This window comes from Mus musculus, chromosome X (genome assembly GCF_000001635.26).
Source record: "Mus musculus strain C57BL/6J chromosome X, GRCm38.p6 C57BL/6J".
Taxonomy (NCBI): Eukaryota; Metazoa; Chordata; class Mammalia; order Rodentia; family Muridae; genus Mus; species Mus musculus.
The window spans coordinates 24751938-24777613 of record NC_000086.7 but is presented as its reverse complement, the minus strand read 5'-3'; the positions used below and the strand labels follow the sequence as shown (position 1 = coordinate 24777613).

At 37.4% G+C, this 25676-nt stretch overlaps 1 protein-coding gene across 1 annotated transcript; it reads left to right on the top strand.

Annotated features, from left to right (window-relative positions):
* The first annotated feature begins 2449 nt into the window (after positions 1-2449).
* On the top strand, positions 2450-24452 carry Gm5935 (predicted gene 5935). The gene is made up of 9 exons (NM_001081657.1): positions 2450-2555; positions 4013-4135; positions 8788-8854; positions 9394-9428; positions 12551-12676; positions 12989-13052; positions 21334-21415; positions 23862-23960; positions 24280-24452. The coding sequence occupies exons 2-9, from the start codon at positions 4039-4041 to the stop codon at positions 24346-24348; spliced, it is 639 nt and encodes a 212-aa protein (NP_001075126.1). The 5' UTR covers positions 2450-2555; positions 4013-4038; the 3' UTR covers positions 24349-24452.
* The last annotated feature ends 1224 nt before the right edge of the window (positions 24453-25676 follow it).

The following is a 25676-nucleotide window of genomic DNA, read 5'->3' as shown; positions in this document are numbered from 1 at the left end:
ATATGGGCATAGTGGAAAAAATTCCTGAAAAGAACAGCAATGGCTTGTGCTGTAAGATTAAGTATCAACAAATGGGACCAGATAAAATTGCAAAGATTCTGTAAGATAAAAGACACTGTCAATAGGACAAAAAGGCCACCAACAGATTGGGAAAGGATTTTTACCAATCCTAAATCTGATAGGGGATTAATATACAATATATACAAAGATCTCAAGAAGCTGGACTCCAGAAATTCAAATAACCCAAAAAAATGGTGTACAGAGCTAAAAAAGAATTCTCAACTGAGGAATACCAAAGGTTTGAGATGCACTTGAAAAAATGTTCAGCATCTTTAACCATCAGGGAAATGCAAATAAAAACAACCCTGAGATTCTACCTCACACCAGTCAGAATGGCTAAGATCAAAAATTCGGGTGACCTCAGATGTTGGCGAGGATGTGGAGAAAGAAGAGCACTCCTCCTTTGCTCGTGGGATTGCAAGCTTGTACAACCACTCTTGAAATCAGTCTGGCAGTTTTTCAAAAAATTTGACATAGTAATATCTGAAGATTCAGTAATTCCTTTCCTGGGCATATACCCAGAGAAGGACACCTGCAGTAGTATGTTCATGGCAGCGTTTTTATAATGGCCAGAAGCTGGAAAGAATCCAGATGTCCCTCAACAGGGGAATGGATACAGAAAATGTGGTACATTTACACAATGGAGTACTACTCAGCTATTAAAACAGTGGATTTATGAAATTCCTAAGCAAATGGATGGACCTGGAGGACATCATCATGAGTGAGGTAACCCAATCATAAAGAAGTCACTTGAAATGCACTCACTGATGAGTGGATATTAGCCCAGTAACTTACAATACCCAATATACAATTTGCAAAAAAAAAAAAAAAAAAAAAAAAAAAAAAAAAAAACCACACAAGAAAATCAAGAAGGAAAACAACGCATGGACACTTCATACTACCTTAGAATAGGGAACAAAATACCCATGGAAGGAGTTACAGAGACAAAGTTTGGAGCTAAGTCGAAAGGATGGACCATCCAGAGACTACCCCACCCGGGCATCCATTCCATAATTAGCCACCAAATGCAGACACTATTGCACATGCCAGCAAGATGTTGCTGAACACACTCTGATATAGCTGTCTTGTGTGAGGATATGCCAGTGCCTGGCAAATACAGAAGTGGATGCTCAATGTCATCTATTGGATGGAACACAGGGTCCTAATGGAGGAGCTAGAGAAAGTATTCAAGGAGCAGAAGGGGTCTGCAACCCTATAGGTGGAACAACAATATGAACTAACCAGTATCCCCAGAGCTTGTTTCTCTAGCTTCATATGTAGCAGAAGATGGCCTAGTCAGCCATCACTGGGAAGAGAGGCCCGTTGGTCTTGCCAACTTTATATGCTGCAGTACAGGGGAGTGCCAGAGCCAAGAAATATGAGTGGATGGGTAAGGGAGCAGGACGGGGAGGGGGAGGGTATAGGGGACTTTCAGGATAGCATTTGAAATGTAAATGAAAAAAATATCTAGTAAAAAAATTGAAAACAAACAAAAAACAAAGAAAAGGAATACACCTCACAAGGAAGTTGTACAAGGCGTGAAATAGGACAAAAGGAGTTATAGAGAAATATGCAAATTAAAAAATATCAGTGGGTTTTGTGTGTGTGTGTGTGTGTGTGTGTGTGTGTGTGTGTGTGTTAGGTCAACATTAATTTAAACACACCAGATGCATGCCTGGTACCTGAAGAAACCATAGGAATGCAAATAAGTGCACAAAACAGTGTTTGGAAAAATGACTCTTCTGTTAAAAGCACCTGATCTATGCAGATGACCAGGCACAAAACACCCACATCGTGGCTCACAATTTATGAACAGCTAAAGTTTCAGAGAATCAGTGCACACTTCCAGCCTCTGTAGGCAACAGAGGCATAAGTGAGAGAGAGGGCCAGAAGGGTCTAGCACGTTCTTGTAATCAAGGTCAGTACTAGGAAGGTGGAGACAGGAGGGTACCAGGGGATATAGGGGATCTGGATGCTCCCTTCTGATCTCTTAGGACAGAATAAACTCTTGTGGTGTGCGGATGTACATTCAGAAAGAGTCCACACACATTCAATGTTACGCACATGAATAAATACAAACCAAAATGGCATGCAAGAGCCTCTACTGTTGAAATAAAGTAGTGCCGTTTGCAGTGTTTCATATGTTTCACATTTGTTCAAGTTTTTCAAGTATGTAAGGGCTTATAAACCTAGAAATTGTCTTAAAGCCAGTAGTAGCTCATTCCCACCTTCTGAAAACTCCCTTTGAAGCGATGGTGCCTGGTACTCCATGTAAGCACGAGCAGGATATATTCAGCCAATCAGCACAGACCTGATTTCTCCAGCTTGCATCACAAAGGGTCCTCAGAATCCTCAGTCCAGGCATCTCTGCTGACAATGGTTTTTTACCATTGAGGAGTTGAGCACGGAAGGGTGCAGTTGTGAATGTGTTCACCTCTGAGATAACCTTTAAGTGATAATCGGCTCTGCTCAGGGTTGTTGGACAGTTAACCGAGGTATGACAGGGTGGGGCATATCAGGCCCAGGTGGCCACTAGGTGAGGAAATGCCTCATGATCGCCATTTCCTATGGCTTCTGATTGTTAACTGAAGGTGGAGGACCATATTCATGGCAGAGGATTGAACAGGTCAGGGCCTTAGAAGATTGTGAACCCTTGGAGGACACTATCATAGGGCCTTGGGATAGGATCAGAGAGCTGGCTGCAGGATTGTGGGTCGGGGGAGCATGGGGCTGTGAGTGAGGAGCCTTGGCGCTTGTCCTGTGTGCTGTAAGGAGCCTTAGGGTCCAACTTGGCGCTTGCCCTGTGTGCTGTCCGGGATCCAATTAAAACACACTGAGGATTCCTCCCTCTTCATTGTCTTCTCTACGGTGTGTTCCTTTGGTATAGACTGTATGGACATTGCAGAGAGGGGAGTGACGTAGGAAGAATGAATGAAAAGAAGAAGAGGAGACATTACAAGAGATTAATAAGTAATCTGGGAAGGATTCTGAACAGGGATCCTCCTGTCTAATCGCCCATGTATTGGGATTAAAGACTTGGACCACCAAGTTCAGCTTTTTCTCTCAGTTTTAGTTCTGTAGGATGGGATCTTCCTTTGTAGCTCAGACTGGTCTGGCTTGGGCTGGCCTTTAACTTACAATCTTCAGATGTTTGAAATCCTCGGCTTCCCCCAATCCCAAATTTCTCCAATATAAGGATTTTCTGTGTGGGTAGTGGTGGTGAGTATTTGTTGTAGACTGAGCATTTGGGTCTTCTTGACATGAATATATAGTTACTATGTTCATCATCTTTCTGGATAGTACTATGAATTTACTTTAAAACTGAGATATACTGAAAATCGGAATTGCTGATGTTTTGTTTAAAAAGAATCTTTGGGAGATAGGACCAAAATTCAGATGCCTCAAAGTTTAAATGCAAACACATTTTGCTCATCATTTTTGGTGAGAAAGGGAGGACTCACGTATTAAAGGCTGGCCTGTTTTTGCCTTTTTTAAACTGAGAAATGGCAGATTGTTAACTTGGGTTCTAAAGAAGGATTTAAAATAAGTAAGTTAAAGAAGATTTTAAAACAAAGTTGGGAGGGAGAGGGACATGATAAATGGGATACATGAAGGAAATTGTAAGGGGAAGCACATATATATATGTGTGTATGTGTGTGTATGTGTGTGTGTGTGTGTGTGTGTGTGTGTATACATATACACATACATATACACATACACACACACACATGTACACGTGTGACCTTATTGAATATGTATGCAAAACTCTCTGATAAAGACAAATTATTAAAAATATAAGTGTTAAAAAACAAAAGAAACAATCTTTCAATGAGCTAAGATAATTATATAATTATTTGACTTTTTGACATTTTTAACTATTTAAATGATACCTTTGGATTTAGATAACTACATTTTTTTCTTTTTTCCTTTTTATTTTTATTTTTTAACTAAGAAGACAACTGAGCACTTAAGAGAAAAATGTCTATTAAGAAACTGTGGGTGATACCAAAGGATGGTTACTTATTACTTCTTGACTTTGATTCAGATGAAGAAGAAGAGCAGGCTCATTCTGAAGGTATCCAGTCTTCAGTATTGATTGTTTCCTGAAGTTCATTAGACCTTTCCCAACTCACCTGCAATGGAAGAAGTCTTTTCTAAGTTTTCATATACTTCATTTCTAATTTTACCTATATCTATATATTCCTATACCCGAGTTTTAGCAGTGCATATACCTACTCTTGGCACTGTAGACATAATATGTTGAGAAACGATAACTTGCTATGATTTTACCCCAGAAAAAGACATGAACGTTGTTCCTATATGTTAGGAAAACATAAATTTACTTCATAATACCTGCAAATAAATTATTTCATTCCTTTTTCTATTGTATATTTTATTTATTTACATTTCAAATATTATCCCCTTTTCTATTTCCCCTCTGCAAATCCCCTCTCCTCTAACCTCTCCCCCTGCCCCCAAAACACCCACCCCCAATTCCTGGCCCAGGCATTCCTTAATACTGGGGCATAGGACCTTTACAGTACCAAGGTTCTCTCCTCCCGTTGATGACATACTAGGCCATCCTCTCCTACATATGCAGCTGGAGCCATAAGTCCCACCATCTGTTTTATTTGATTGGTGCTTTAGTCCCAGGGAACTCTGGGGGTACTGGTTAGTTCATATTGTTCATCCTCCTATGGGGCTGCAAACCCCTTATGCTCCTTGGGTACTTTCTCTAGCTCCATCATTGGGGACCCTGTGCTCAGTACAATGGATGTCTGTGAGCATTCACTTCTGTATTTGTCAGGCACTGACAGATCCTCTCAGGAGACAGCTATATCAGTCTCCTGTCCCCAAGCTCTTGTTGGCATCTGCCATAGTGTCTGGGTTTGTTGGTTATTTATTGGATTGATCCCTGAGTGAGGCAGTCTCAGGATTCATTCAGTCTCAGCTGCAAACTTTCTCTCTATAACTCCTTCCATGGGCATTTTGTTTCCCATTCTAAGAAGGAATGACGTATCCACACTTTGGTCTTCCTTCTTCTTGAGTTTCATGGGTTTTGCAGATTGTATCTTGGTTATTCTGAGCTTCTGGGATAATATCCACTTATCAGTGAATGCATATCATGTGTGTTCTTTTGTGATTGGGTTATCTCCCTTAGGAAGATATCATCCAGATCCATCCATTTGTCTAAGAATTTCATGAATTCATTGTTTTTAATAGCTGTGTAGTATTTCATTATGTAAATGTACCACATTTTCTGTATCCATTCCACTGAAGAGGGACATCTGGGTTGTTTTCAGCTTCTTGCTATTATAAATAAGGATGCTATGAACATAGTGAAGCATGTCATTATTACAAGTTGGAATATCTTCTGAGAATATGCCCAGGAGGAGTATTGCTGGATCTTCCAGTAGAAATATGTCCAATTTTCTGAGGAAACAACCGACTGACTTCCAGAGTGGTTTTACCAGCTTGCAATCTCACCAGCAATGGAGGAGTGCTCCTATTTCACCACATTCTCGCCAGCATCTGCTGTCATCTGAGTTTTAGATCTGAGCCATTCTGACTGGTATGAGGTGGAATCTCAGGTTTATTTTGACATGCACTTCCCTGATAATTAAGGATGATGAACATTTTTTAGGTGCTTCTCAGCCATTCGGTTTTCCTTAGTTGAGAATTCTTTGTTTATCTCTGTCCCCATTTTTTAATGGGGTTATTTGATTTTCTGGAGTCCAGATTCTTGAGCTCTTTATATATATTGGATATTAGTCCCCATCTGATTTAGGATTGGTAAAGATTTTTTCCCATCTATTGGTTGCTGTCTTGTCCTATTGACAGTGTCCTTTGACTTATAGAAGCTTTGCAATTTTATAAGGTCACATTTGTCTATTCTTAATCTTACAGCACAAGCCATTGCTGTTCTGTTCAGGAATTTTTCTCCGGTGCCCATGTCTTCAAGGCTCTTCCCCACTTCCTCCTCTATAAGTTTCAGTGTCTCTGGTTTTATGTGGAGTTCCTTGATCTACCTAGACTTGAGCATTGTACAATGAGATGAAAATAGATCAATTTGCATTCTTTTACATGCTAACTGCCAATTGAGCCAGAACCATTTGTTGAAAATGTTGTCTTTTTTCCCACTGGATGGTTTTTGCTCCTTTGTCAATGATCAAGTGACAATAGGTGTGTGGGTTCATGTCTGTGTCTTCAGTTCTATTCCATTTATCTACCTGTCTATCAGTATACCTGTACCATGCAGTTTTTATCACAATTGCTCTATAGTAAAGCTTGAGATCAGGCACAGTGGTTCCAGGAGTGATTCTTTTATTGTTGAGAATAGTTTTTGTATCCTAGGTTTTGTTCTTATTCCAGATGAATTTGCAAATAGCCCTTTCTAACTCAGTTAAGAATTGTGTTGGAATTTTCGTGGGGATTGCATTAAATCTTTACATTGCTTTCGGCAAGATAGCCATTTTTACTACATTAATCCTGCCAATCAATGAGCATGGGAAATCTTTCCAACTTCTGAGATTTTCTTTGATTTTTCTTCAGAGACTTGAAATTTTTATCATACAGATCCTTCTTTCACTTACTCAGTTAGAGTCACACCAACGTATTTTATATTATTTGTGACTATTGTAAAGGGTGTTGTTTCCCTAATTTCTATTTCATCCTGTTTATTCTTTTTGTAGAGAAAGGCCACTGATATGTTTGAGTTAATTTTGTATTCAGCTACTGCACTGAAGCTGTGTATCAGATTTAGGATTTCTCTGGTGTAATTTTTGGGGTCACTTATATATACTATCATATCTTCTGGAAATAGTGAGATTTTGCCTTCTTCCTTTCCAATTTGTATTCATTTGTTCTCTTTTTTTTGTCTAATTGCTCTGACTAGGACTTCAAGTACTATGTTGAATAGGTAGGGAGAAAGTGGGCAGCCTTGTTTAGTCCCTGATTTTAGCGGGATTGCCTCCAGTTTCTCACCATTTAGTTTGATGTTGGCTACTGGTTTGCTGTCTACTGCTTTTATTATGTTTAGGTATAGGCTTTGAATTCCTGATCTATCCTGGACTTTTACTATGAATGGGTTCTGTATTTTGTCAAATGTTTTCTAAGCATCTAATGAAATGATCATGTGATTTTTGTCTTTGAGTTTGGTTCTATAGTGGATTAAGTTGATGGATTTCTGTATATTAAACCATCCCTCATCACAGGGATCAAGTGTACTTGATCATGATGGATGATCATTTTTATGTATTCTTGGATTCAGTTTGCAAGGCTTTTATTGAATATTTTTGCATCAATTTTCATAAGGGAAATTGGTCTGAAGTTTCCTTTCTTCATTGGGTCTTTGTATGGTTTGAGTATAATTGTAATTCTGGCTTCATAGAACAAATTGAATAATGTTCCTTCTCTTTAGATTTTGCATAATGGTTTGAAGAGTATTGGTATTAGGTCTTCATGAAGATCTGATAGAATTCTGTACTAAACCCATCAGATCCTGGGCTTTTTTGTTTGGGAGACTATTAATGACTGCTTCTATTTCTTTAGGGGTTATGGGAGTATTTTTATGGTTTATCTGATCCTGAATTATATTTGGTACCTGATATCTGTCTAGAAAAGTGTCCATTTCATCCAGATTTTCCAGTTTTGTTGAGTATAGGTTTTTGTAGTAGGATCTGATGATTTTTTGGATTTCCTAAGTTTCTGTTGTTATGTCTCCCTTTTCATTTCTGGTTTTGTTAATTAGGATGCTGTCCCTGTGCCCTTTAGGGAGTCTGGCTAAGGGTTTACCTAACATGTTGATTTTCTCAAACAACCAGCTCCTGGTTTGGTTGATTCTTTTTATAGTTCCTTTGTTGTTTTTTTTTTTTTTTTTTTTTTTTTTTTGTGTGTGTGTGTTTGAGTCCACTGATATTAAGAGATATTAAGAAAAAGTCGTTGTTGGTTCCTGTTATATTTGTTTTTAGAAATGGAATTTTGTTCATGTGGCCATCTTCTTTTAGGTTTGCTGCAAAATTACTTTCTTGCTTTTTCTAGAAGGTAATTTCCCTCCTTGTTTTGGTGTTTTCCCTTCATTATCCTTTGAAGGGCTGGATTTGTTGGAAGATATTGTGTAATTTTGGTTTTGTCATAGAATACCTTGGTTTCGCCATCTATGGTAAAAGAGTTTTACTGTGTATAGTAGCCTTGGCTGGCATTTGTGCTCTCTTAGGGTCTGTATGTCAACTGTCCTGGATCGTCTGGCTTTCATAGTCTCTGGCGAGAAGTTAGGTGAAATTCTGATAGGTCTGCCTTTATATGTTACTTGAACTGTTTTCCCTTACTGCTTTTAATATTCTCTTTTTTGTGTGCATTTGGTGTTTTGATTATTATGTGATGGCAGGAATGTCTTTTGTGGTCTAAAGTATTTGGGGATCTGTAGGCTTCTTTTATGTTCATGGGCATCTCTTTCTTTAGGTTAGGGAAGTTTTCTTCTATAATTTTGTTGAAGATATTCACTGGCCCTTTAAGTCTGAAATCTTACCTCTCACCTATACCTATTATCCTTAAGTTTTGTTTTCTCCTTGTATCCTCAATATCCTTGATGTAATTATTTCATTTATAAAAGCTGTTTGAAAAACTCACGTGGGCAGTTTTTCCAGAGAAATGCAAATTGAAAATACTTTATTAACTATTACTTATATACATACTTTCAAATGTTTCCATTTTCTATTGTCAATATAGTAAAGAGGCCAGCATTTGGCAAACATGAGAATATGCCACCTCACGTAGAAGCAGATGAAGATATAAGGTAATATTTTCAATTTTTCCCAGTTCAATAGAGTACTTCAAAATTAGTGTTTGTGATCCCTTCACTGGAGGAGTAGATTCAGGAAAATCAACAATTCATGGTCAGATGAAGCTATATATTGAGTTCAAGCCCAGCTTGGGGTCCTTAACTCCTTGTCATCACAAACACATAGCAACTAGGACAATATACCCACCTGCATGGGATCTTCCCAGATATACACACAAACAAAAGGAGAAACATAATAAAAATAAGAGGGGGACCATCTGGGAAGAAGAAGGGTCTCAGCAAGTGTGGGAGAGTTATGAATAAACTACTGTGGGGTGTAAATGTATGAATTGTTAAAAGTAAATAATTCAGGTTCACTTTGGTTGTCTGCCATGTATTTTATATGCATATGACATTTGTTCCAAACCAAACATTATATATTTATTCTAAATAATTAAAAGAAGTTCCTGTGTAAAGTTTTGTGTGTGCTAGGCAAATGCTCTACCAGTCCACTATATTTCTAGCTTTAAAATTTTATTGTCCTTTCTTCACAGAGATGAACATGACAGTATGTTGGATAAATCTGGAGGTAGGTGTTTTTGGAGATATTTGCCTGTTGTTTGAAGAGGATATAAGATGGCATCAGATCTCTATAAACCCTACAGCATAAGAGGATAATTTTAGGTTTCACAGTAATTGTAGTTTTCTTTAAAACACATACAGATGACTACTCACCCAACATTCAGAAACAAAGATTAGCTGAAGGTGTACCTCAGTGGTACAGCACCATGAAAAAGCTATGAGTTTCATCTTCAGTGGTGAAAAAACAAAACAAAACAAAACCCAACCAACAGATGAAATTAACAAAACACCTACCAAACAAATAAAACACAGCAATAAGCCTCGCAAATGAAATGTTAGTTTTTCCAGTTTGCCCAATTAACTGTAAAGTGAGCAAGAAATGCAATTGGCTATTATAAGGAAACAAACAAAACCAGCATTAAGCATTTTAGGAACCTAAATTTAGGCATGATTAGAGAAATACACCCCCCCCCAAAAAAAAAAAGACAGTGGCTACAGCAACATAACAAACCTTGCAGAGGGGCTAGAATTATGGCTCACTTGGTAAAGTGCTTTCCTTGAAAATATATGGACTTAAGGTGGGGGCCTAGAATCCACTTTAAAAATGCAGGCTGCAGTCCAGTGCTCAGTAAGTAGAGATAGCTAGCTGGCTAGCCAGGCTAGTGACGTTGGTGGGCTAGTGACGTTGGTGAGCTGCAGATTCAGAGAGACCCTGTCTCTGAAGATTTAAGTTGGATCAGGCAGTGGTGGCGCATGCCTTTAATCCCAGCGTTTGGGAGGCAGAAGCAGGGGGATTTCTATGTTTGAGGCAACCCTGGTCTACAGGTTGAGTTCCAGGACAACCAGGGCTATACAGAGAAACCCTGTCTGGAAAAAAAACAAACAAAAAATGTAAGTTGGAATATGATTGAGAATACAGCCTTCTTCTGCACACATATACTGAAATGTATACACATCATTTTTGCTGAATCTCTTTTTATGATTTACAGAATCCTTTAAAATTATGTTTTTTTTTCTTTTTCTGGAAATAGACAATATTAGGAAAGTGTCATATATCTATAATCTCCACTGTATATTAAAAATAAACAACTATCGAGAGAAATGATCCAGCATACCTTACAACACACACAGGACAGGGATGGAAAGATAGCTTTCAAATTAAGACCACTTGTTGCACGAAAACCAAGGTTTAGTTCCTAGGACCCATATAATGGCTCACAACCATTTGTAATTCTAGATCCAGGGGAATTGGCATCCTATTCTAGTTTCTATGAGCACCAGACATGCATGTTGAACAAATACAAACATGCAAAAGCACGTTAGTTAAATAAATAAAACAAATCCGAAATACACATAACAGCCCCTTCAACTGAAACAAAGTAGGAGAGTCTTCTTTGGGGTTCATTTTATTTTAACTTTCAAGTTAGTATTGCAAACTTGGAAAATGGAAAGCTTCTGGGTAGTAGTGGCAGCTAAAATACTACCTCTTTTTTGCTGCTTGGATGACAGATGACTGATAGAGCCTCTCTCACTTTTGTAAGCATGTGCAAACACGGCCAGTCAGCAAGGGGCTTGGCTGAGATTGTTTTACAGCTGCCCAAACCCTGTTACCCAGTATGCTTTGTGGTGGCCACGAAGCTGAGTTCTTGAGGAAGGGAAGTTTCTTGAGGAAGCATGGTAGGGGGAAGTCTCTGTGGAGGTAGTCAGTGACCTGTTAAAAGATGGTTAATAATGGTTCAGGTGGGGGTCCGGGTGGGGTGAATGTGGCGGGGCGGAGGTGTTACTTCCAGAGTAAGGAGAGGAGGTGACCCTCCCTGGACTCCGGATAGCACTGCTGCTGGGTTCACAATCGACTTTACCCACTTAGACCTCTGCGGTGAAAAACGGAGAACTTCACTAAGGGCAGGAGTTTGAAAAGCCTAGCATCTAGCAGAAAGCAGGAAGGCCAGGGAATTGGAGACCCCGAAAGTCTTCCTTGGGCCTGGGGATGTGAAGTGTGAGTAAACTGGAGGTCAGTTAGTGGCAGAAACAGACTAGAACCTTTTCTGTGCTGCTGCTACCCGACAGAAATTCATTAAAAACAAACTGAAGACGAGTCTTCATTTTCTTCTACCTGGTGTTGAAAGGCCAGATTGCCGAAATTTGTATATATAGGATCCAAACGGCCTCAAAATCCCGAGGCTCCTCTCAGCCTCTGAAGTGCTGGAACTTCAGACATACTTCAGGCCAGGCTGTGTTTATTTATGTGTTGTTTTGGTTTAGGGAAGTAAGCTCTAACTCTGTATCTCAGGAGTGTCTGAAACCTCATGTGCAGCTTGAACTGGCCTTGAAACTGAAGTCCTCAGCCTTACAAATGTACTGGGACCTGAGGAAACATGCTTGTTTTATTTTTTACTTTTAAAATTTGTGGGGGTTTTTCATAGTTGAAGATTGAACCCAGAGCTTCTTGCTGTAGCAGTGAAATATATGTCCAGCCAGCCAGAACTTTATAATTTAGATTTGTATTTCAATGAAAAAGATTGAGGAGCTTGGTTGTGATAATAGCAACTATGATTTTATTTGGAGATTGAGATGCAGACACATTTGCTCTAACTTATCAAAAACCTTGCAGGAATGGGACCAACATGCAGATCCTCCTATGTTTAGATATAAACCCACTTGAAGTCACAGTTAAAGCCATCATAGTGTGTGTGTCTGTGTGTGTGTGTGTGTGTAAGAGAGAAAGAGAGAGAGAGAGAGAGAGAGAGAGAGAGAGAGAGAGAGAGAGAGAGAGAGAGAGAGAGTTTTAAACTAAAAAATAACAAACCTCTATTCTTTTATAGTAAGGAAGACCAAGATACTTTATTCAACTTAAATAATTCTTTTTAAAAATGTGTACATATTAAAGTTAAGGTTATTAATGGCTATCTTTGAAGCCAAGAATTGTGTTCCATGTTTAAATACTAATGTCTTTAGTATTAAATCAGAGGGTAATAGAAATATGGTTTTATCTTTAAACCCTTCATGCAATTATGAAGTGCTGTTTTTGTAAAAATCATTCCTTAATGTTATTTTATATTTCAATTTTATTAGTTTATGTGATTTTTTATTCAAATGGCTTGAGAAAATTTCTTTTTTATTTTAAATCAGAAAACGTAAGTTTCTCAGAGGAATGGCAGCGTTTTGCACGTTCTGTAGAGACACCAATGGAAAACTGGAATTTGTTAAGTGGTGAACAGCAAGTTAGGAATGCTTCAGAATTGGACCTTATGGAAGGTACCAGATATTTAATGATGGGCATTGATGTTACACTTCCTTTTTTTCTCAGTTGTTCTTCTTAGGCTTGTAAAGGAGATAAAAAATCTCATATTGTATCTCTTGTCTTTAATCACAACATATAAATAAATAGCTTAAAACATATTTTTAGATGACAATTAGACATTACTTGATTTTGTTTAACTTCTAAGCAAATAATAGATCTGCTTTAAAACCTAATGTTGGCACTATGCCTGAATGATCACAAAGTATTTCATTGAAATTTTCAAAATAACATAATTGTTTTAATATCTTGTTTTATTACGAACCCAGTACAGAATCCAGTAACTCATGATGATGGGAATGCAAATCCTGAAGAAGTAGTTGGAGATACACGGTAATATGTTCAAACTTACTATTTCCTTCTTAGTGTAAGTACTTCCAGAAAAGTTTAATTGATTGTATAGCAAGTAATGTATATTAATAATTGAAATATGATATATACTATAAACAATATTTCTGTAAGATTAATCCTTAATTTGAATGGTTTTCTTGGAGGGTGTAATGTTGTGGGTCAAACTCTCATCGTCCTGCTTGTAGGACAAAAGCTGAGCAATCAAACAGTATCCCCAGCATCCTTACTTTTTAACCTTTAATTACTTCACAGATCTCCAGTATAAAATATACTGGGAAATTTTGAAGGTACATTTTTGGATTTGTAATTTGTTTAAAACTATATAGTATTAACATAATTTATATATTAGATAATATTGATTAATATACTATATGACATCTTAATGACTTATTTATATGTAGTATTTTGTGAATATTTTTATTTTAATTCAATTTATTTATTATTCGATATTATCTTTATTTACATTTCAAATAATAGCCCTTTCCTGGTTTCACCCCAGAAACTCCCTATTCCATTATCCCTCCCTGTGCTTCCATGAGGTTGTTCCCCCACCCACCCAATCCCACTTCCCCACCCTGGCATTTGCCTACACTGGGGCATTGAAACTTCACAGGGCCAAGGACCTCTCCTCCCACTGATGTGTGACAAGGCCATCCTCTGCTATATATGCACTGGAGCCATGGGACCCCCTCTTTTGTTGATGGCTTAGTCCCTGGGTGCTCTGGGAGGTCTGGTTCGTTCATATTGTTGTTCTTCCTATAAGGTTGCAAACCCCTTCAAATCCTTCAGTCCTTCCTCTAACTCCTCCACTGGTAACCCTATGATCAGTCTGATGGTTGGCTGTGAGCATCAGCCTCTGTTCTTGCCAAGCTCTGTCAGAGCCTCTCAGGAGAAAGTCATATTAGGCTCCTGTCAGCAAGCACTTGTTGGCATCCACAATCGTGACTGGGTTTGGTGTCTGCATATGGGATGGATACACAGTTTGGGCAGACTCTAGATGGTCATTCCTTCAGTCTCTGCTCTGTACTTTATCTCCATGTTTCGTCCCAGGAATATTTTGTTCCCCATTCTAAGAAGGACTGAAACACCCACACTTTTGTCTTCCTTCTTCTTGAGCTTCATGTGGTCTGTGAATTACATTTTGGGTATTCTGAGCTTTTAGACTAATATCCACTTATCAGTGAGTGCATACCATGTTTGTACTTTTGGGATTGGGTTACCTCACACAGGATTATATATTTTAGATCCATCCTTTTGTCTGTGAATTTCATGAAGTAATTGTATCTGTACCATTACCATACATTTTTATCATTATTTCTCTATAATACAGCTTGAGTTCGGGAATGATTCCCCCTGAAGTTCTTTTATTGTTGAGAATAGTTTTTTGATATACTGGATTTCTATTATTCCAAATGATTTTTCAAATTGCTCTTTCTATCTCTATGAAGAATTGAGTTTAAATTTTGATGGAGATTGCATTGAATCTGTTGATTGCTTTTGGCAAGATGGCCATTTTTACTAAATTAATTGTGCCAATCTATGAGCATGGGAGATCTTTCCATCTTTTGAGATTTTCAATTTCTTTCTTCAGAGACTTGAAGTTCTTATCATACAGATCTTTCGCTTGCTTGGTTCGAGTCACAGCAAGGTATTATAATTTGTGACTATTGTGAAGGGTGTTGTATCCATAATTTCTTTTTCAGCCTGTTTATCCTTTGAGTAGAGGAAAGCTACTGATTTGCTTCAGTTAATTTTATATCCAACCACTTTGCTGAATTTGTTTATCAGGTTTAGGAGTTCTCTGTTGAAATTTTGGGGGTCACTTACATATACTATCATATCATCTGCAAATAGTGATATTTTGAATTCTTCCTTTCCAATTTTTATCCCTTTGACCTCTTTTTGTTATATAGTTGCTATGGAAAGTACTTCTAGTACTATAAAATACTACTATATTATATACTACTGTGAATAGGTAGGAAGAGAGTGGTCTTGTCTTGTCTGATATTAGTGGGATTGCATCAAGTTTCTCTCCATTTATTTTGATTTTGGATACTGATTTGCTCTATATTGCTTTTATTATGTTTAGGTATGGGCCTTGACTTCTTGATCTTTCCAAGAATTTTATCATGAAGAGTTATTGAATTTTTGCAAATGATTTCTCAGCATCTAATGAGATAATACTGTTTTTTTTTCCTCAAGATTTTTTACATAGTGGATTACGCTGATGGATTTCCATATATTGAACCATCCCTGTATCCCTGGGATGAAGAACATTTGATCATGAAGGATGATCATTTTAACGTGTTCTTTGATTGGGTTTACCAGAATTTTATTGAGTATTTTTGCATCAATATTCATAAGTGAAACTGGTCTCAAGTTTCCTTTCTTCATTTGGGTTTTTGTATGTTTTGGGTATAACTGTAATTGTGGCTTCATAGAAAATTGAATAGTGTTCCTTCTCTTTTGATTTTGCATAAAAGTTTGAAGAGTATTGGTATTAGGTCTTCCTTGAAGGTCTGATAGAATTCTGTATTAACTCATCTGATCCTGGGCTTTTATTTTTTGTGAGGGGGTTGGGAGCCTATTAATGACTGCTTCTATTTCTTTAGGGGTTATAGGAGTGTTTACAGGGTCTATTTGATCCTGATTTAAATTGGTACCTGATATCTGTCTAGACAGTTGTCCATTTCATCCAAATTTTCCAGTTTTGTTAAGTATAGGCTCTTATAGTAGGATCTGATAATTTTTTTTGGGGGGGCGGTTTTCCTAAGATTTTGTTGTTATGACTCTCTTTTCATTTCTGGTTTTGTTAATTTGGATACTGACTCTGTACCCTCTCTTTAGTCTGCCTAAGGGTTTATCTATTTTGTTGATTTTCTCAAAGAACCAGCTCCTGGTTTGGTTGATTCTTTGTATAGTTCTTTTTGTTTCCACTTGTTTGATTTCAACCCTGAGTTTGATTATTTCCTGCCTTCTACTCCTCTTGGGTGAATTTGCTTCCTTTTGTTCTAGAGCTTTTAACTGTGCTGCCAGGCTGCTAGTGTATGTTCTCTCCAGTTTCTTTTTTGGAGGCACTCAGAGCTATTAGTTTTTCTCTTAGGAATGCTTTCATTGTGTCCCATAAGTTTGGATATGTTGTAGCTTCATTTTCATTAAACTCTAAAAGTCTTTAATTTCTTCCATGACCGAGTTATCGTTGATTAGACTGTTGTTCAACTACCACGTGTATATATATGGGTTTTGTATTATTTATATCATTATTGTTGTTGTTGTTGTTGTTATTGTTATTAATATTATTATTATTATTATTATTATTATTATTATTATTATTATTATTATTATTTGCGGGGTTAAGACAGGGTTTTTCTGTGTATCCCTGGCTGTCCTGGAACTCACTTTGTAGACCAGGCTGGCCTTGAACTCAGAAATCCACCTGCCTCAGTGTCCCGAGTGCTGGGATTAAAGGCATGTGCCCCCATGCCTGGCTTATTTATATTATTATTGAAGATAAGCCTTAGTCCGTAGTGACTTGATAGGATGCATGGGATTATTTAAATATTTTATATCTGTTGAAGCCTGTTTTGTGACGCATTATATGGTCAGTATTGGAGAAGGCATCATGAGGTGTTGAGAAGAAGGCACATTCTTTTGTTTTATGATAAAATGTTCTATGATATCTATAGATATAGATATCTGTTAAAACCATTTGTTTCATAACTTCTGTTAGTTTCACAGTGTCTCTGTTTTGTTATTGTTTCCAGGATCTGTCCGTTGCTGAGAGTGGGGTGTTGAAGTTTCCCACTATTATTATGTAGGGTACAATATATACTTTGAGCTTTAGTAAAGTTTCATTTATGAATTTGGTTGCCCTTGCATTTGGAGCATGGATGTTCAGAATTGTGAGTTCATCTTTGTTGATTCACCCTTTGACAAGTATAGTGACAGTCCTTATCTTTAAAAAACAAAAACAAAAACAAAAAAAAACAATAACAAAAAAAACAATAAAAAAAACAATAACAAAAACGTTTTGGTTGTAAGTTGATTTTATTCCATAGTAGAATGGCTATTCCATGTTGTTTCCTGGAAATATTTGCTTGCAAAGTTTTTTCCAGACTTTTCCTCTGAGGTAGTGTCTGTCTTTGTCACTAAGGAGTGTTTCCTGTATGCAGCAAAATCCTGGGTTCTGTTTATGTATTCAGTCTATTACTCTATGTCTTTTATTGGGGAATTGAGTCCATTGCTATGAAGAAATATTAAAGACCAGTGACTGTTAGTTGTTTCTTGTTACTTTTGTTGTTTGAGGTGGAATTATGTTTATATTGCTATCTTCTTTGGGGTTTGTTGAAAGAAGATTTCTTTCTTGATTTTTGTATGGTGTAGTGTTTCCCTCCTTGTGTTGTAGTTTTCCATCGATTTTTTGAAGGTTTGGATTCGTGGAAAGATATTGTGTGAATTTGATTTTATCATGGAATACTTTGGTTTCTCCATCTACGGTAATTGATAGTTTTGCTGGGTATAGTAGCCTGGGCTGGCTTTTGTGTTCTCTCAGGGTCTATATAACATCTGTCCAGAATCTTCTGGCTTTTATAGTCTCTGGTGAGAAGTCTGGTGTATTTCTAACAGGTCTGCCTTTTTATGTTATTTGACTTTTTTCCCTTACTGCTTTTAATATTTTATCTTTAGTGCATTTGTTGTTCTGATTATTATGTGTCAGCAGGAATTTCTTTTCTGGTCCAGTTTATTTGGAGTTCTGTAGGCTTCTTGTATGTTTATGTGCATCTTTCTTTAGGTTTGGGAAGTTTTCTTCTATAATTTTGTTGAAGGTATTTGCTGGCCCTTTGACTTGGGAATCTTCTCTCTCTTCTATACCTATTTTCCTTAGGTTTTGTCTTCTCATTGTGTCCTGGATTTCCTGGATGTTTAGGGTTAGGAGATTTTTGCATTTTGCATTTTCTTTCACTGTTGTGTCAATGTTTTCTATGGTATCTTCTGTACCTGAGATTCTCTATTCTATCTCTTGTATTCTGTTGGAGATGCTTGCATCTATGTCTCCTTGGTTTTCTTTCTCCAGGTTCATCTCTCTTTGTGAGTTTTTATTCTGTATTTCCATTTTTAGATCTAGATGGTATTTGTTCAATTCCTTTACCTGTTTGATTGTTTTTTCTTTAACTCTTTAAGGGATTTTTGTGTTTCCTCTTTAAGGACTTCTAGCTGTTTTCCTGTATTTCTTTAATGGAACTATTTTTGTTCTTAAAGACCTCTATCATCATCATGAGATGTGATTTTGAATCTGAATCTTTCTTTTCCAATGTGTTGGGGTATTCAAGACTTGCTCTGGTGGCCAAACTGGTTTCTGATGACGCCGACTAGTCTTGGTTGCTATTGCTTATATTCTTGCACTTACCTCGTGCCATCTCATTTTCTTTGGTGCTACCTTCCCTTGCTGTCTCTGTCTGGAGCCTGTCCCTCCTGTAATCCTAGTTGTGTCAGAACTCATAGGAGTCCAGCTATCTCTGAGATCTTGGGATCCTGGGATCCTGATATTTTGGGTGTGTCTGAGCTCCTGGAAGTCATGCTGCCTCTTGGATCTTGAAATCCTGGTGTGACCAATCTCCTGAGATCCTGCTGTGTCAGAGCTCCTGGGGGTTAAGCTTTTTCTTGGTGTTGCAAGATTTGGTGGGGTGCCAGAGCCCTAGGTTTTCTCTAGACACAGTTGCATACTGCAAGGAACCTGTGCCTCTGGCCGGGAGGATGATTTTGTTTCCCTGGTTCTTGTGGGTGTCCCAGATACACAGGGTGTTGGGAAACATATTGTGCCCTCAGCTGTGCTCTTCTGTCAGAACTCCAGTGTTCCTGGGTGTGTCTGATCTCCTTGGAGTCGAGCTTCCTCTGTGATCCTGTGATCTTGAGCATTTCAGAATACCTGGGAATCGTGCTCCCTCTGGGTGTTTTAAGAGTGGGTGCAGAGCCAGTACCCCAGGTCTGATCCAGGTGCAGTTTCAGACCAGAAGGAATCCATGCCACTGGAACGGCAGGAGTTCCTGTGTCACTGGATCCTTAGGGACTCAGTTACTCCTGATGTTGGGGCCATTCCTGTGATCCTGGGAGTGTTAGAGCACCTGGGATTTGAGCTTACTCTGGGTATTGTGGGACTAGGTCAGCACCCAAGATCTACTCATGACATGGACTCTTGCAAATATTTTTGATTTTGCATCATGGACTTATTTTTGCCTGTGGTACAGAAGTGAAAATGGTGCTTTTTCAACAGGTGTGACATTAATTAAACTTAATTTTAATTTTTTCGTATATTTGTGTCTGTGTTGCATATATACACATGTGGAGGGCAGAGGAGGATGTTGGGTTTTGCTCTATTTCTTTCCACCTTATTCCCTTAAGACCTGCTCTTTCACTGAACATGTAGCTAGATAAGCAGCAAGCAAGTCCTAGCATTTCTCACTCTGCCTACCACAGTGCTGCTATTGTAGAAGCAACCATCCATGGTTAGTTTTCTAAATGGGTACTAGAATCAAACTTGCGAACATCCTCCTTTCACAGTAAACCCTATTTATTACTGAGGCATCTTCATAACTGCATTGAAGGGATTTTTAGAGGAAAAAAATGATGTAAACTTTTCTACATTCCATGTATTCAAAGCTAAGTGATATGTATACAAAATTCTGTACATGCAACAGTATTTCTTTGACCCAGTATTAATTTTATATTAAGTCAGTTTCTTTTCTAAAACTCCTCTGTGCTTTTCTTTATATGACACAATGGAAAAATGAATTCTTTAATATAACCCTTATTACTTATTTTTTTTTAAATTTTATTTTATGGGTATGTTTGTTTTGCTTGATTGTGTGTATGTACACAGCTTGTATGTCTTGTACCTGAGGAGGCCAGATGAAGGCATTGAATTCCCTGGAACTGGAGTTATAGGTTGTGAGCAACCTTGTGGATGCTGGGAATCCATTCTCAGATCTCTGGAAGGGAACCAGTGCTCTTAACTGATGAATCATCTCACCAATCCCCTCACTGATTTTTATAAAATGAATTATGTAACTGAAAGTGAAAGACAAATTTACTAACCATTGAGGGAATGAAACTCAGATCCCAAAGAATCTATTTTAAATTATATGTAATTGAATGTTGCATGAGCTTTCTTAGAGGATAATAATTTGTCTTTGATATATAGTCTCACTATGTATGTCAGGCTGGCTGGAATTTTCCTATGTAACCTATGTTGTCCTTTACACTGGAAATCTCCTGCTAAGCTTCCTAGACTAGGATCATAGACCCAAAACGTCTTAAATGGCTTAAAAAACAATGTTCTTAATACCTATTTTTCAGACATATTTGTGTATTAGTGTTTTGCTTACAGGTATATATGTGCACCACATATGTGCCTGTTGCCCATATATATATATAAGATGATTATTTCAGACACCTTGGACCTGGAGTCACATAAAGAGAAAACACATGGAAACTTATATCAAAGATTCTTTCAAAAAAAAATGCAACCAGAAATTAGAATGACTTTGGCAAACGAACAAATGGGAGAGGTAGAGTAGTTAGTTTGGTAGGGTCACATTTGTATCATTTTAAAAATTATATGTGGCTGAAGTTGAAAAAAAAAAACATTACTGAGCTTTTAGTAAAAATGTGTGTCTTTGATTTTCTCTAAGCAGTTAACCCTATAACTTCATGCCTTCAAGGAAACTAAATCTAATTCTTAGAAATCTGTGAAAATTTTTATTTTCTACTTTAAGTACCTGTTAATGAGATTTTAAAATTTGATTTACATTCATTGTGGAAACACAGAAGTCTTGCACAAAATCGTAGAAGTGTAATTTGTTGTTTATTATGTTTAACAATATGGAAAAAAATCAATTACATATGCAGACAATATGTATATTTTAATTTACTTATGTTTTGCACTAAGTCTTAACTGAATCAATATAAGAAAATAAATTAGACATTATATTTGATAGAAAATAATTAAAAAATACTTTGAAATACAATTAATTTTCTAAAATAAGATATATATGTATTAAAACTTCTTTAATTTTTGAAAAGCTAAAACATAAAAGAAGACTTCTCTGATAATCTTTCAGGGAAAAAAACTATAATGATTTCCCATTAGAAATTTTTTTACTGCTGTTTTTCTTTTTATAGTATGAAATGGTCAATTTATTTTGTTTTGAGTGTTCTTTTTCATATTGGTATGAAATGTGACTGCTTTTATTACTGTGCTTTACAGAAAGAAGATCAACAACAAATTGTGTGAGCAGAAGTTTGATATGGATATACAGAAATTCAATGAAGAGCAAGAAAAATCAGTGGTTGGTATCATAACTAACTTTATAATTAACCTAGAATAACTAAGTATCAAATAGGAATGGAGAAACTAGCCTTGTGTTGGGCACATGAAATGAAGTTAAGTTTCATTATCTATCTATCCTTGGTTCTGTTCTAGTCCTACTGAATTGTAAAGCAGAGAAGTATGATCACATAGTATATCAATGAAAACCACTAGGTATTTTCTGGTAGACCAGATTATAAATTTTCAAGAGGCAGACTTTTTCTAAAAGATGAAGAGAGGATTACCAGTTTCTACAAAAGGAAGCACACTATGTCAGCCTCAGGTACAGTTGAAAGGAGAGAGAAAGCTTACTTACTGGTGTCATCTGGACTCTGTTGTTAATAATCCAAAGCCAACTCAAACTGGCAAATCAGTTCTTACAATCCTAAACTTAGTACAAATTTAGTAACAACAGTGGATAGAAACAACCTTTCTCAACAGCCCTGGCAGAATATTCCTGTGGAAGAATATCACCAAACTATTTTAGATCATCTCTCCATTACTGTACCAATGACTGTAGTCATCACATAGTTTCCAAGTAAGATCTGAGATGATGAACATATTAACTATTTTTTATTTCATTGGTTAATAGTTTGAGAAGTATTCAATTTGAAATGAACAGGAGACCCATTCCTGCCTGGGAAGGCATTGAGGAAGCCGCCATTATGAGTCAGTTCTGGAAAGAGATAGGGAATAAAGATAAAAAGTAAATGAATACTCCAATTGAAGGCAATTTTTAAACCTTGAACCCTGGATGAAATTTCAAGGGGGAGTAATCATCCATGTATATGAGGAGTCTAAAGACAGACTCCCAGAGTACTTCAATATTTGTAATTCTGCATGAGGTGGGGGTGGGGGGTGAGAGTGAACCAGTAAGGGAAGAGAACAATTGGTACAAATAAAAGTACCATGAGTTAAGGAAAACATTTAAGGAAGAAAAGTTCACTAACTTTGTCATATGCTGCTAATTGGCCAAATAAAATAGATTTGCAGGGCTGGAAGATGGTTTATTTGGTAATCTTTCTCACTGTAGGCATGGAGACTCGAGTTTATATTCCCTGAGTAAGCATGCACGCACACACCTCCACCACCACCACTACCACCAACACCACCAACAACAAAACAAACTAGCAAAACTAAAAACAAAGCACCACAACAATAAAAGTTGGTGTGGTGGTGAGCATTTTAGAACCACCAAACTCAGATTTAGTTCAGAGATAAGAATATTCCCAGAGCTTCCTAGCCACCAGTTGTAGCCTAATGGATGAGCTCTAGGTTCACTGAGACCCTGTCTCCCAAACAGTGGGATGCAACCAAAGAAGACACCCAATATTAATCCTTTGTCTCCATATGTATGCACGTGTACATTTTTTAAAGGGAAACTTCACAAAGTGCAGGTCATTGTACTTAATCAGGATGATTTGAGTGGAAATGTGAGGTACAAAACTGATCACAGTGAATAAAGGACAAAATAGGAATCTAGTAGCACAATGAGAAAAGGTGGAAACGGTTTGTCTTAATTTTTTTAAATGCAAATTACCATGGTTGTCTGCCAACATAAAGAATACAAAGAGAAATTTATATTACTTCTTCCATGTGTTACTTGAGATTGGAACCTAGAGAAAACAAATCTACCACTAAACTTTGTCCCCAGACATCTTTTTACACTTTATTTCGAGGCAGAGTATCTTTAAGTGATCAAGACTATTCATGATCTTGTGATCATTCTAACTCAAACTTTATAAAAGTTAGTTTTATAGGCATTACACTGACGACCAGCTAAAGTCATGAATTTAAAATAACAGTTACAATTGCTGAAACTCTTGACAATAGTTGAGAAAAGTGAAGATGTTGGACTTAGTAAAGAATAAGTATAAGGCATCCTTAAGAAAGGAAGAAAAAGTAGAAGACATGGCACATACACCTTAGGTGGGGGCTAGATACAGAGATGAGGTAATGAACCACCTCCTGGGATTACTTCTGCTAGTTAGAAAAAGGTGGCCACCATATGGTAAAAGCATTAACACTAGCTAGAGTTAAGCTTCCAGGGCTAGGATTTTACCAAGTTCATGTTTACATGGTACATGCCTATAAACTTAAATACTTGAGAGGCTAAGGCCAGTCTTTGCAGCATGACAAACAATTTCTCATAAAAAAAAGTTTTATTAACCCACAACTGGTAGTATAATTGTATTTCATGTTACTTAAAAATATAAGTATATTTAGTCATAATAGTTGTTAAAATGTTAATCACTTGGAAAACTATTCCTTTTACTTTTCATATGGAATTATTTTTGCTCACGTAAACATTTTAGTATTGGAAATACATTAAGTGCTTGGTTGTTAGCCTAGCATTCATGCTGCATGGCAGTAACAACAAAAATGAACAGAATTGTTACAGTAATGTTTTCATATTACATTTGTAGAACAATTATCAAAAAGAACAAGAAGCATTAAAACTGTCCGAATGCAGTCAGAGACAGACCCTGGAAGCAATTGAAGACATGCATGAGAAGTCCATGGAGGTATGTTGCACATGGTCCATAAAATGTCCTTAGGAAACGAAATATGTTTTAGGAATCAAAAAGTTTAACTACTTGCTATTTTGAATTATTTCTTACTGAAGTGACTGATATTATCTGTAAAATCCTAATGACTTTGTAGGAATTATTCAAGACATGAAATGATAAATTGGGAATTTGACCTCAGATGTACCTCATAGTTTATTAACAATATAATTATCCTGCTTAACTAAACATAGCACATCTATACATCATTTGCACAGAATCTTTCATATTTGTATCCTTGGGAGTTTGTTTAGTAAGAAGTGCTGTTCTGTTTTAGGGTTTGATGAACATGGAGACCAACAACTACGATATGCTTTTTGATGTAGATGGTGAAGAGACATTATGAAGCATACTCTGAAGTACTCTTCTCCTTTCCCATCTTCAGACTAATGAAGCATACATATTTCTCCCTTGCTGGTACATTGTAACCAAATAAAAAATTCACTAACATTTTTGTCTCCTATGAAACAGAGTTTGAAAGGCTCTTTAATCCTTGTAATTCTGATGATTCTAAGAAGGAAGTTAACCCCTGTGAAGTGTTTACAAAGTTAACTAGGAGGTATACCTTCAGAGTCAAAATAGAACTCCTTTATTTTTAAACATCTTTAATCATTTTCTTGTTTAAGTGTAAGAGCCTCTTTATATTAACTTCCAAACAAAATCTAAAGGAATAAGTGAGTGGCAAATAGTCCTTTGTACCGAAATTCCACACACTAATGTAGTGAATTATTTAAAATTTATTCCATTATCTTTTTTTAAAGTCCAGATTTTATCCCCCTCCTTGTCCACCCTCTGATTGTTCCACATCCCATACCTCCTTGTCTCATGCTCCCACACCCCCACTCCTCATCTCTAAGAGGATATCCCCACCATCCTACCCCCACCCCACCAGACCTCCCTACTCCCTGTGGCCTCAAGTCTCTTGAGAGTTAAATGCACCTTCTCTAACTGAGTCCAGACCTGGCAGTCCTCTGCTGTATATGTGTTGGGGGCTTCATATCAGCTGGTGTATGCTGCCTGGTTGGTGGCTCAGTGTCTGAGAGATCCTGGGAGTTCCAGGTTATTTGAGACTGTTGGTCATCCTCCTTCAACTCCTCTTCCTCAGCTTCTTCTAGCTTTTCCCTAATTCAACCACAGGGGTTCCCAGCTTCTGTCCATTGGTTGCATGTAAATTTCTGCATCTGACTCTTTCACCTGCTGGTTGGGTCTTTAAGAGGGCAGTCATGATAGGCCCATTTTTGTGAGCACACCATAGCATCAGTAATAGTGTCAGGCCTTGATGCCTCTTATTGAGCTGGATCCCAATTTGCGCCTGTCACTGGATCTCCTTTTCCTTAGGCTTTTCTCCATTTTTTTCCAGTAGTTCTTTCAGACAGAAACAATTCTGGGTTAGAGCTATTGACTGTGGGATGGCAACCCCATCTTTCCACTTGATGACCTGTCTCTCCACTGGAGGAGGACTCTACAAGTTCCCTCTCCCCACTGCAGGGCATTTCATCTAAGGTCCCTCCCTTTGAGTCCTGAGAGTCTCTCACCTCCCAGGTCTGTGGGATACTCTAGAGCGTTTTCTAACCTCCTACATATCAAAGATGCCTGTTTCCATTCTTTTTGCTGGTCCTCAGCTCTTCAGTCCTTTTCCCCACCCCCACAATACCTGATCATGTTCCTCTCCTC

Coding starts and splice junctions, on each gene's coding strand:
- Gm5935 (NM_001081657.1), top strand. CDS start 4,039: ATGTCTATTAAGAAACTGTGGGTGATACCAAAGGATGGTTACTTATTA. Junction 4,136..8,787: donor AGAGCAGGCTCATTCTGAAG/GTATCCAGTCTT, acceptor TTGTCAATATAG/TAAAGAGGCCAGCATTTGGC. Junction 23,961..24,279: donor TGCATGAGAAGTCCATGGAG/GTATGTTGCACA, acceptor GTTCTGTTTTAG/GGTTTGATGAACATGGAGAC.